The sequence below is a fragment of the Mangifera indica genome, chromosome 13, assembly GCF_011075055.1.
Source record: "Mangifera indica cultivar Alphonso chromosome 13, CATAS_Mindica_2.1, whole genome shotgun sequence".
Classification (NCBI taxonomy): domain Eukaryota; kingdom Viridiplantae; phylum Streptophyta; class Magnoliopsida; order Sapindales; family Anacardiaceae; genus Mangifera; species Mangifera indica.
Window position 1 is genome coordinate 2,516,231 of NC_058149.1, and position 13,655 is coordinate 2,529,885.

At 33.1% G+C, this 13,655-nt stretch overlaps 1 protein-coding gene across 1 annotated transcript; it reads left to right on the forward strand.

Annotated features, from left to right (window-relative positions):
- The first annotated feature begins 1,764 nt into the window (after positions 1-1,764).
- LOC123194951 lies at positions 1,765-12,116 on the forward strand. Its single transcript, XM_044608461.1, has 12 exons — positions 1,765-1,847; positions 1,969-2,089; positions 3,529-3,588; positions 3,665-3,724; positions 4,291-4,379; positions 4,446-4,548; positions 7,597-7,622; positions 7,792-7,984; positions 8,433-8,633; positions 10,687-10,923; positions 11,229-11,671; positions 11,795-12,116. Exons 1-11 carry the CDS (start codon positions 1,765-1,767, stop codon positions 11,520-11,522), a joined length of 1,467 nt encoding a protein of 488 aa, XP_044464396.1. The 3' UTR covers positions 11,523-11,671; positions 11,795-12,116.
- Positions 12,117-13,655: the final 1,539 nt, after the last annotated feature.

Here is a 13,655-nt window from a genome sequence, read left to right on the forward strand (position 1 = left end):
TCCCCGTGTTAGGATAAATTGAGTCTTCTTTTCAAATTATCTAACGATTTTTCGATTGTTCACATTCTATGTTATTATATCGTATAGATTTCGAATTTCATTTTCGTTTTATCAAATTTCACCGTTTCAACTTCTAGAATTCGAATTTTAGTTCCGTTTTTTTGAATTTCACAATTTCAGGATATATTGATTCGTATTTTCAAGAGTTCTGATTGATTTTTCGATTATTGTCACTTTAAGGTATTTCAACGTATAGAATTCGAATTTCCGTTCCGTTTTTCCGAATTTCACCATTTTAGGATATATCGATTCGTATTTTTAAGATTTTCGAACGATTTTTCAATTATCGTGACTTTAAAGTATTTCAACGTATAGAATTCGAATTTCAGTTTCGTTTTTTCGAATTTCACCATTTTAGGGTATATCGATTCGTATTTTCAAGATTTTTGAATGATTTTTCAATTATCATGACTTTAAGGTATTTCAATATATAAAATTCGAATTTCAATTCCGTTTTTTCAAATTTCACCATTTCAGGATATATCGATTCGTATTTTCAAGATCTCCTAACGATTTTTCAATTATCGTCACTTTAAGGTATTTCAACGTATAGAATTCGAATTTCAGTTTCGTTTTTTCGAATTTTACCATTTTAAGATATATCCATTCGTATTTTCAAGATTTTCGAACGATTTTTTGATTATCGTGACTTTAAGGTATTTCAACGTATAGAATTCGAATTTCAATTTCGTTTTTCTGAATTTCACCATTTCAGGATATATCGATTCGTATTTTCAAGATTTCTGAATAATTTTTCAATTATCATGATTTTAAGGTATTTCAACATATAGAATTCGAATTTCAGTTCCCTTTTTTTGAATTTCACCATTTTAGGATATATCGATTCGTATTTTCAAGATTTCTAAATGATTTTTTGATTATCGTCACTTTAAGGTATTTCAACATATAGAATTCAAATTTCAGTTCAATTTTTCTAAATTTCACCATTTTAGGATATATCAATTCGTATTTTCAAGATTTCCATTCGATTTTTCGATTATCATCACTTTAAGGTATTTCAACATATAGAATTCAAATTTCAGTTCAGTTTTTCTAAATTTCACCATTTCAAGATATATCAATTCGTATTTTCAAGATTTCCATTTGATTTTTCGATTATCGTCACTTTAAGGTGTTTCAAAGTATAGAATTCAAATTTCAGTTTCGTTTTTCTGAATTTCACCATTTTAGGATATATCGATTCGTATTTTCAAGATTTCTATAAGGGATTTTCTGATTATCGTCACTTTAAGGTATTTCAACATATAGAATTCGAATTTCAGTTCTGTTTTTTCAAATTTCACCATTTTAGGATATATCGATTCGTATTTTCAAGATTTCCGAATGATTTTTTGAGTATCATCACTTTAAGGTATTTCAACATATAAATTTCGAATTTCAGTTTCGTTTTTTCTATTTTTCGTCATTTCAGGATAACTTGATTCATATTTTGTTATTTTCGATCAATTTTTCGATTGTTAACATTCTAGGCTATTTGAACGTATAGAACTCAAATTTCAGTTTTTATTTGTTAAGTTTTGTCATTTCCTTTTTGATTATTTGGTATTTCTCATATTTTTATGTTTTTTCCACTAATACATTTGTTTACATATTTATTTTTATGAATGTCTAACAAATTTTTAAAATTGTTACAGGATATTTCTCGCAAAAGAAGACGGGTTGACAGTGAGCTACGCATTCTCGATGAGTCCAGACACTTCCAGGCAGATGCGATATCTTGTGACAGCGTACCGCATTATCTCAGATTTTCTCTACATTGACTCCGGGTCAGCTGCGACTATTTGAGAGGACATGTTTCGGGTCTCTCCTTCATTTACTCGAAACTAAATTCATCGGGATATTGATTCATGCATTTCTACTACGATAGCTACATCTACCCTTTGCCAGAGACGAGTTTTGGTTTAAGGTTAGCGGGCTTTCGTTTAGCCAACAGACTGATGTTTCTTCATATATTCCTCGCTCCTCTGGACATAGGATCAAGGATACATACTTTCACGATTGTCCGAAGGTGCAGTATCACTACATAGAGCGTGTCTTCTTGTCGAGGCCATGAGGGGATGACGATATTGACGCTGTCAAGATGGCCTTGTTGTATATTTTTCACATGGTTTTGTTAGGGAATGATCGACGAAAGAAAGTGTCTATGAATTACTTACAATTAGTTGATCATTTGGACAGGTTTAATTCCTACCCTTGGGGCGTTGTTGTGTGGCAGATGACATACGATTCTATGTCACAGGCGAGTGAGAGAGTCTGTTCCAGATGAATGCCTGAAATCCGTAAATACGACCTTTACGGATTTCCTTTCGTATTTTAGGTAAGTTTTATATTGTTATTTATATTTATTAATTGGCAAAAATATAAATTGATTTATTTACATCGTAAATGATTATATTACAGTACTGGATATATGAGACTCTAGAGACGTTACACGATTGGATTAACCTTGTCCATCCCTATTCGTCCCCACGGATGTTGAGGTGGCGTACACGAGACGTCCCTAGTTGGACTCATATAGGTCGTATTTTCACTGGTGATCCGGTATGTACTAATTAATTAATAAGTCGATTAATTCATTATATGTTACAATTATTTTAACTTATATATCTTCATCATTAGGAAGATGTCACATTCCCTCTTCGTCCATCATTGATCGAGGAGGGTTTGCCGTGGTACGCTGAGATTCGTGAATACACCAGTTTACTCGATGCTGATTCCTCCTCATTTTCTTTGGTTCTGACTGTGACTAGAGACAGGGCTTATCCATCCTCAGGACCTTCAGATGTACCCATCGAGATTTCTGAGACACATGAGGAGCCTATTCAGCCTCCTGTTATAGAACAGCCTATATGTTCCCCTGTTGTTCAGAGCCCACAGACGACAGACCATCCTGGAGTGGAGGACCACCCTAGCATGGAGGAGCACCCTGGAGTGAAGGACTGCACTACCTATCATGCCCGCGAGCAGTGTTCCCCATTCGTATCACCCAATATTTCTACATCAGATGCTACATTAGCGCACTAGGGTGCTACGATTTTACGTGAGATATCGAGTTTTCACGATGATATCTCTTCTCAGATGTCTCGATTATGTGATGATATCTCTTCTCAGATGACTCGATTAGAGAAACGTATGACTCATTTGGAGGATATTATCACGCGTACATATCCAACCCCTGTCGCTGAGGTTGTAAAACTACTTCTAATTTATTACTTAATAAAATGTCTATAGTGTTATTATTCTGATAACTATTATTACATTCGTACAGGAGAGGGATGACGTTATTGGGACGACCTCCCCCATTGATACTGCAATACCATCCCATCAGTCACATGAGGTACGTATGTAATTTCAAATTTATATTTAATGCCCCAATGTTGTTATTATATTACAATATCGTTATATATAAAATGTCACTGAATAGATTTAATATTACTATTATCTTAGGGTAGTCGACAGGATGGGGCACCGGTTGACCCTTCGGTGACTTCACCAATCCGATCTGAGGTATGTCACTTATCATTATAACTTAATTTTTAATACTATTTTGTTATCGATTAATTCATGGTATATATTTGTATAGGGTCTTCATCATGAAGGCCAACCGATCGGATCTCCTATCGCTTTAGATCGTCCACTAGAGGTATAAAAATTATTGTTCATATGATATTTTATATTAAATATCTTTAACCATTTTTTTCTTTTGATGCATATAAGGACTCAACATTGATATATCATCAATCGAGGGTTATCTCCGAACACCTTCCCCAGAAGTCCAGGTTATGGGGATTTAAGAAATATCATTGATCAATTTGTCAAAAATATTATATATTTTTTTAAATGATGTTTTGTCTCTTTTTCAAGACGAGCGACTATGGTTACTTGTTGATATCCTGAGCTTGATCGAAAAGCTTGTGGATATTAGTTCACAGGAGGAGGACTTCCAGGAGGATGTTTCTGAGACCGTTCACATTGAGGTTTGTCAATTATAATTACTAAATAAATATAATTGATAAATATATGTCACTAAAATGTTTTAATATATAATTATGCAGTCTGTCAACGGAGCATGAGCTGTTGACTTGACCGTGATTTAGGATTCTCCAGTTAAACCTCCTCCTGCATACATAGAGAAGGTAACATAAATCGAATAATATGTATGTTTTTGTTGAATGAAATAATCAATTAATAGTTTTTTATAACATGCAGTTGGTTCGTACAGCACGTGGTCGAATCGTTCGAAAGGGTCCACTGGTTCGCACCCCATATATAAATCCATTCAGAGGGAGGGCAAAACGGTAACTCACGACGATTCCATCCTCTACGTCAGACTGTGAGGAATCTTTCCTCAAATGGTATACCAGAGTTACGGCTTTTGACACACATGATGTGTACTTCATAGGATCGAAGTCGAAAGACAGCTTCTGGAGGCTTGTTGTAGAGTTGCACGAGTGGTTGACTGACGATGTGAGTTGTCCATACTATATAATTTGATAAAAAGCTAGATATATTTATTAATAACTAACACGTGAACTTGTTTATACCATTTTAGCATGTGGATTCCTTTTTGGCTTTATTACGTCGGCAGTAGGATGATCACCAGTCGACTATCTCATAGCGTTGGACGACTGCCCACACATTCTTTGGAGGCCATATTGAGATGGCCTGAAAGAGTTGGCAGACCACACCGATTGACGAGTTTGAGTTTTCGGGACTCTTTACGAGGATGGTTGATGCAGCGTACACCCCGGGATTATTGTACAAACCATGGGGGATGGTCGATCAAGTAGAGTTTATATATATTTCTATTACATTTAATTGGTTAACGATAATGATAAGTAACTAAAATGTCTTCCTGTTTATAGGTTTTCATCCCTATAAACTTCGAGAATGCACATTGGGTCGCCGAAGTTATAGATTTCTGTGAGTGGTCGATTACGGTATACGATTCAGAGGTTTCATATTTAGGAAATATAGGGACTCTAGAGTAGCGCATGCGACCATACATGACCTTTATTCCTGCGTTATTAGAGGCGACGAGTTTTTGGACAGTTTTTAGGAGGACTTCATGACGTGATCCCCTCACTTTACATCGAGCGTCAGATGTCCCTCAGTAGGGATTGGGCTCCGATAACTGTGGCGTGTTTATGTTATGATTTTTTGAGTATCTGGCGTTGTCACGGAGCTACGTTTTTCCCCGAGAGTCGTCTACCGCTATGCGTCGACGATTAGCGACGCAATTGTATTTTCACTGTATCGAGTAGCTCACGGATGTATATTTATCGTTATTCCTATGTTTAGATGTATATATTTATTGTATGTGCATATGTGTATGATATACTTTATTTGTGGTTATATATGGATATGCATCGTATTTGATTTCATTTTTTAAATAATCTTGTCATGAAAAAACAATAAAAACGTACGATTACTCAAACGTTTACACACTTGAAACAATTAGAAGAAGTAAAGTAATACTGAAATAACTCATACGAAACACTAAATTTATTACATCAAATGACAATACAATTATACGTTTGAAACAATAATAAAAATACATCGATTACATAAAACTGAAGTACAACAATGAAGAATCATATAACAAACAAAATTGAGTATAAGCATGTCAAGATCTCGTTCTTTTGCCTTTTGTAAATGAACGCTGCGGGGTAGAGCTCGGGACCAGTGCTGGGGATTTACATTGGGTTCGTGTATGCCCCGGTTCATGGCAACGACTGCAAATTCTTGTCAAACATTGCATTTAACCCTCATATTATGACATAAAAACTAGACTTAACAAATAAAATTAAGTTTTAGGTTAAGATTAACATAAATACTTTTTTTGATGAATAATATTTTTTCAAATTGAATTCAGAAATACGAACTTCTTTCATCTGAACGAATCCCTACTAATTGATGTTGAGTAAAAATGAAAATGAAAGTGAGTGTTTGAGTGATATGAGAAGTGTGTGTAAATAAAATGAGTAAGGAGGGTTTATATAGATGAGAGGAAGGGTAATTTTGACATTTTAGAAAAATTAATGAAATAAATAAATAAATATCAAAATGCCTTTACAATGTAAAATATCCAAAAACCCCCCATATTTATCCTAAATTACTTTAACCCTAATACTTGTCAAACATTCATTTAACCTCCATATTATGACATAAAAACTAGACTTAATAAATAAAATTAAGTTTTAGGCTAAGATTGACATAAATACATTTTTTTGATGAATAGTATTTTTTTGAGTCAAATTTAGAAATACAAACTTCTTTCGTCCGAACGAATCCTTACTAATTGATGTTGAATAAAAATGAAAGTGAGAGTGAGTGTTTGAGTGATATGAGAAGTGTGTGTAAATAAAGTGAGTGAGGAGAGTTTATATAGATGAGGAGAAGGGTAATTTTGACATTTTAGAAAAAGTTTGAAATAAATAAATAAATATCAAAATGCCTTTACAATGTAAAATATCTAAAAACCCCCCATATTTATCCTAAATTCATTTAACCCCCATACTTGTCAAACATTACATTTAACCTCCATATTATGACATAAAAACTAGACTTAATAAATAAAATTAAGTTTTAGGTTAAGATTGACATAAATACCTTTTTTTGATGAATAGTTTTTTTTCAAGTCGAATTCAAAAATACGAACTTCTTCCGTCCGAATGAATCCCTACTAATTGATCTTGAATAAAAATGAAAGTGAGAGTAAGTGTTTGAGTGATATGAGAAGTGTGTGTAAATAAAGTGAGTGAAGAGGGTTTATATAAATGAGGGGAGGGGTAATTTTGAAATTTTAGAAAAAGTTTGAAATAAATAAATAAATATCAAAATGCCTTTACAATGTAAAATATCTAAAAACCCTCCATATTTATCTAAAATTACATTTAACCCCATAGTGAGTGAGGAGAGTTCTATAAATGAGGGGAAGGGTAATTTTGATATTTTAGAAAAAGTTTGAAATAAATAAATATATATCAAAATGTTTTTACAATGTAAAATATCCAAAAATCTTCTATATTTATCTAAAATTACATTTAACCCCCATAGTGAGTGAAGAGAGTTATATAAATATGAGGGGAAGGGTAATTTTGGTATTCTAAAAAAAGTCATGGGTATTTTTACTTAAAAATAGTGAATTTGGGTATTTTGGCTTGGAAATAGTGATTTTGGACTTTTTTGCTTAATGGGAGGGCATTTTGGCCATTTTTTAAAATTACCCTTTTTTTAAACTTGTAATTTACCTCGCTATCTGATTCGTTTGACCAAAAGACTGGTTCACAAGTCTACGCCTGCAGTTCATTTTAATCACCACTACCAAACTTCTCTGAATCTTAAATTCGCTTTACGAGTAAGGCGGTGAACCGAATTCCACCGTTCTTCTTCTGCGTTTTTTCTGATGTAAGTTCGCTACTGTTTTGCTGTAAAATTATTCTTGAAATTATGTTAATTTATGCCTGGAACAAAAGTTAGGTTTAGGTATTTTATTAGTCATGTTTTTTCCAGGTCTCAGGAGTTGAAATCAGAGGAAGGTACACAATCTGGTGTTGGTTTTAAACAGTCTAAAAGTCGAATTAAATTTAATCAGATGGAAATGGTTTACCCATCAATAAAGCCCTTGGAGAACTGGATTTGTATTATATTTGATATGGCTGCGATCCCCTTGGATTTTTTATTTCTCTATATTGTTGTGGTTGATAGTGATAACAAGTGTCTGGCATTGGACGTGAAATTGGGTATTTGGGCTCCTGTTCTCCATCTCCTTTGGTATTTCTTTTACACCATCATTATAACTTTCATACAACATCCACACGGAAGAGTTGACGCCTCCAAATGGGGAATAAAAAAAATTGGGTTGTCTTTATACCTTGACCTGCCCATTCCGCTTCCACTGGTAAGCCAGACCGACTCTTTGAACAATCTTTTTTAAACAAATGGATGGAATGAATTGATAAAAAGAATATTGGCATTCACTAATACACAAATGATGTGTCATCATATGATTGACAGTTACTTTATCTTTAATTCAATGACATATGATTTGTGTACTTAATTATGTACTTAAAAGTGTATACACATAGCATTATTAAAAGAATATTTCATGTTTGGGGAATCACACATACAAAATACTGATGATATGTTCCCCAAGTTTTTATATTCTGAAGTGATGTTGCGATTCATGGTTAACATATATTTCACCATTTAGTGTTATTCAAATACTGGCAAGGAGAATTTAAACATTATTATAATTATTATTAATCCATTTGTTTTATATCATATAAAGACTTCTGCCATGTATAATTATCCTTTATAAACTGACAAATTTAATGTGCTCTGTCCAGCTGGTGGTCAGGACTTCAATGAGAGACCTGAAATTTTGGTGTTTGATAAAGTTGGTGAAAGCTTTTGTGTTTCTACGATGCCTGACAAGGGCTAGCAGAATCTATAAAAAAGCTACAGTGATTTTGAGCGAACTTACAGAATCTACATGGCACAAGGCTATATCCATTTTTCTTCTTTACATTTACATGCTTGCTGCTCATGTAAGTTGAACAAGTGTTTTTATGTGGTTAAATATTTTCCTTTTTACTCTTCTGTTTTTACATTGGATTAAATTGCTTTACTAAGTTTTTAATCTGGGCAGAGCTTAGTTTCTGATTATCAATATTTGACTAATTTTTTGTGAAGTTGTCATTTTTGTGTGTTTAAATGCTTTACCAAGGTTTTACTGGTGGTACATAATTTGCTGTGTGTGAATATATGACTTTTTTTTTTTTTTTTGAAGCTGTGGTTTGTGCTACAACTAAACGTTCTCCTTAAATTTCTTTGGAACCACACCTTCTCTGAATTTGATCTGAAAGCATATTTGCTCAACTTAAGTTAACAGTGTGATTGAATCAAACACAAATGCTTACTCACATATACAAACACTTATATTAGCTTGCTTACCGGCATATACATACACTCACACATGTATTTGTCCTCTGTTCATATCTGTTTGATCAAACATTGAATTGCTGGTGAGTTTAGGTGGAGCCTTATGATATATAATGGCCATCGAATGAGAAACTGAATGCTGGAAGAAAGCATGCAAAAAATCATACTGAATGCAGTGATGAGTTATTCTACTGCAGTGGCATGTTTAATCAACACAAGTTAATAGTGTGACTGAACCAAACTCAAATGCTTACTCACATATACTTACACTTAATATTAGCTTGTTTACATGCATTCAAGTACTGTTACTTATATATACATACACTCACATAAATATTTATCCTCTGTTCATATCTGTTTGATCAAATACAATTGCAAGTTTAGGTATTTGGAGCCTTATGGTATTTAATGGCCATTGAAAGAGAAACTGAATGCTGGAAGAAAGCCTGCAGAAATCTTACTGAATGCAGTGATGACTCTTTCTTCTGCACTGGCAAATTAAGAGACTATACATTTCTAGATGAAACTTGCCCAACGAAAACACTAAATAATACAATCTATGATTTTGGAATTTTTCATGATGCTCTTCAGTCCGGTATAGTGGAAGTGACTAATTTTCCGCAGAAGTTTTTTGCATTGTTTTCTATGGGGCCTGCAAAATCTCAGGTTTGTGAATACTAGGTACTTTTCTTGTTGGTGGGAGCATAATTTGAGAATATGCTCAGTGTATGAGGTCCATTTTATCAGCATATTTATCTGTTGAAGTACATATAAACACCATTTGGCAATTCTCAGTGCACTGCCCAGGTGACTCAAACCTTGTTTTGTACTAATTTGAGAATATGGTCAGTGTACGAGGTCCATTGTGTTAGCACATTTAGCTGTTACATAACATATAAACACTGTTTGGCAATTCTCAGTACACTGCTCAGGTGAGACTGATGTTAATGATTACAGTGCACTGCCCTGGTGATCAACCTACTTCCTGTTTACACTTAAAATGATTGCAATGAGAGAACGGAAATTTAAAAATTGGTCATTCAATTATAGAAAGGGAAAGAAGTGGAAAGGGAAAATGTAATAGATGCCATATTCTAGTTAATTGGTTGGTACTCATCATTGTATTCTCATGACTGTGTGACCATTGTGAATGACACTGCTAACTTTTGGCTTCTCTGATAGATTAGCAAATTGAGGCAACGGACTTGTAGAACTTTATGTATTTATAATGGCTCATGTTTTTTATTTCGGGAGGCTGAAACTTACATTTTTTTAATGCAGTTATTCTTAGTCTCTGTATGAGTCTGATCATCTGTTTTCTAACATTTACAGAAATGTGTTATGTATCCTGCAATTTATCAGTTTCACAAATATGTATCTTACAATTCTATGATTAATTTCTGATATATTACTGTTGGATTTAATTTGTATTGCAGTTTTTTTGGTCAGAAACTTCATACAAGTACCAATGTCTGGGAAAACTTATTTGTTATTTTAATTACCATCACTAGCTTAGTGTTGGTTGTCTTTTTCATAGGAAACTTTCAGGTTGCCTTCTTTTCTTTTTCTATTTTTATAATTGTTTCTAGTCTCCCAGTTACACATATATGGTTAAGCTGAAGCACAAATTAACTTCTTTGAATCTTTCTTCTGAAACAGTTATATTTGATGTCTAACGTTGGAATATCAAAGGAGATGAGACTTGAGACACTAAAGATGAGGGATTTGGTGCTCTTACAAAAGCTCCCTAAGAATCTCCAACAACAAGTTAGGAAATATCAGCAAAGCATATGGCAAAAAAACAAAGATGATGGAGTAGAATTTTTGTTTAGTAATCTCCCCAATACTCTTTTAAGGAACATCAAACGAGAGCTATGCTTGGAGCTACTCAAGAAAGTGAGTTCCTTTGTCTCTATATAATCGCTCATCTATCTGCCTGCTTGGAGTTCAAATCTTCTTGTCATTGGATTACTCTCTGTTTTATTAAATTTAAGAGAGAAAGAAGTACCTATATTTAGTGATGAAGTTGAAGAAAATGAAATAAGTACCTATATTAAGGATATAATAATGGAACTACATTCTTAGAATTTAACACATCAGATTGGAGGTAATTACCAGTTGTAATTGTCAATCTTTAATTTCTCCTTAAGTCACTGGATATTTGCTACAATCTTATTATTATTCTTTGAATGTATGTCAAGGTACAAGAGTTTAAAATGTTAAATAAAGAAAGGTTGGATGCATTATGCGATAATGTAAAGCCAGTTTTGTACTCTCAGCACACTTGCATTTTTCAAGAAGGATATCCGATCGGTCAAATGCTCTTTGTGGTGTGTGGCAAACTCTCTTCCTACACTTCCAAGGGTATAACTGGTTTTGTGAGCACTGATCATAGCAGAGATGATGATAATAACATAAGCAAAAAGGATGATCTGGTTGATTGTGACTTCTATGGATTTATCAACAAGTATCCCCTTATCAAAAATATCTATTAAAGCACATACAAATGTTGAAGCCTTTGCTCTTATGGCCAATGACCTGAAAGATGTCTTACTTCAGCATGATAACAAAGGCAGGGAAGGGGAAGGAATTCAATAGTTGGAACGCCAGAAAGAATCATGATGAAATTAAGGAAGAAATATAGGTTTGTCTTTCTAACTTTATGTGCTACAGCCCTAGGGAAGCAAGACAATGATGAATTATTTTATGTTTATGCAATAGCAAAACAAAACATTATAACTGGTTTTTTCTCTACTCAATTTTACAGGTATCAGGCGTGCCCAGAGATCAGGTGATGGCCGGATCTTGTAATTAAAGCTTACATTAGATTGATCTCCTAGTGTAGGTGTGTTATTGTGTACAATTAAGAGTGTAGGGGAAGGGCAACTGATGCAAATATAAACATTAGGAAATCTATTTGGTGCCACTTATGTACGTGTTCGTAAGGATTGGTGCTGTTGTAGAAGCAGAACTTGTTTAAAAATAGGTAAAAGCTTACAATAGTATTAGAAAATAAAAGATGTGTAGCTTTACCTTATCTAGATGTCATCAGCAGTGTGTTATCATAGATTCCTCCTCAATTTGTTTCACCTTGTTTGAAAGCTACTTGCCCTGCAAAGCAAATGACATCAGCTGATCTTTGTCATTGCTATGGTATACTCTTTTAATCGAGAAAAAACATGAGAAACTGATCTGCATATGAGTGGGTGCGATCTGTCCTAACCCATTACCGGGAATCACGAGATATCAGCGATAAGAATCTAACAATTTTCATTTTGAGTAATATAAAATTTACACACTTCTAAATGTGCAATTAAATATATAGATGATATATCATTATTTAATTAATTGATTTTAAATTTGAATTAAAAATAAAATAATATTTAGTTATATGATAATTTATCTTTTGTATTTATTTTTATTGTTTCATATTTTATATTAAGTCAGCCGTAAGGTTCACCAAAATTCCTAAATCTGCTTCCCTCCCCTCTCTTGAAAATCCTAACAGCCATTTTATAATAAAATTTAATTTATAAGGTAGGGACAAGTGACACTCTACCCTAATACTAATCTCCTCTTACATGGAAAATTTTGGTTTTTTCACAAAGGCGTGTTTGGGGTGATCTCATAGTTGCTATAAGACAGAGATGGTAAGGTCAGTCCATAGATTTTCTTTTTTCTTTTGTTGCATTTTGCCCGTTCAAAGGATTGAAGAAAGGTAACACATCGAGTTATTCATAAAGGCCAACTTGATCTTCTTCCCTACGGATTTTAGATGAGGGAACCCTAAGAGAGTTACTGACTTCAATTCAACTATTGTTCATGTACATCCATACTAAATTTGACCAACTGTCCATCCTACCTCTTCTACTTTTTTTATAACCTATCTTTGTTTTAGTAAAGTCTTTTAGTGGTATGTTTTGATTCTCTTCCCCCTTACCTAGAAAAAGTGAGTCACGCGTTCACATGTTTCTTTTTTTGGCTGGATTTTTTTAATATAATATTGTTTTTTGTGTTTTTTTTTTTATTTCCCCACTTGTTTAGTTGTCCAACACATTTTTTTCCTTTTTCTTTTTCTTCCACAGTCCAACTTCGTCTGTCACCACCAAGTTCTGGAAGCCAAACTAGAAACTGGCTCCAAGTGTAATCTAATTCACATTAAAAATTGGTTTAGGTTTTGACTTGATTAAAATTGATTAAAATCAATAGAACCAGGTTTAACCAAAGTTTGATTATTTTAGATTAAATTAAATCAATTTTTAAAGATATATAAGAAAAATATAAAACCAAAAATAAAATAAAATAACTGTTTCATGAAATTTGAAAGAACTTTTGTTTTAACCTTTCATAACATAATGGACCAACTTTAAAAGTTTTGAAACATCATATGACAGTGACATTAAATAATCTATAGAATGACTTTTCATATCAAGTGAAATAATTGCTGGAGACAATAACTTATAGAATTATGTTTTTTTGCTCGGTATCATGAGATGATAACTTTTTTTCATCTAATTGCTTCATTAAAATTAGATATATAATAGTCACTCGTTGGAAATAATATGTTTCAACTACCATAAGTCTAGGTATCCTGATTAATTTTTTCTTTTCGCAAATTTTTAAGCAAT

What these genes read in the sequence shown, in the direction of transcription:
- LOC123194951 (XM_044608461.1), top strand. Translation starts at nt 1,765, where the DNA reads ATGAGTCCAGACACTTCCAGGCAGATGCGATATCTTGTGACAGCGTAC. An exon ending in CTTCACCAATCCGATCTGAG is followed by an intron (nt 3,589 to 3,664) that starts GTATGTCACTTA and finishes ATATTTGTATAG; the next exon opens with GGTCTTCATCATGAAGGCCA. An exon ending in TTTACATGCTTGCTGCTCAT is followed by an intron (nt 8,634 to 10,686) that starts GTAAGTTGAACA and finishes CTTCTGAAACAG; the next exon opens with TTATATTTGATGTCTAACGT.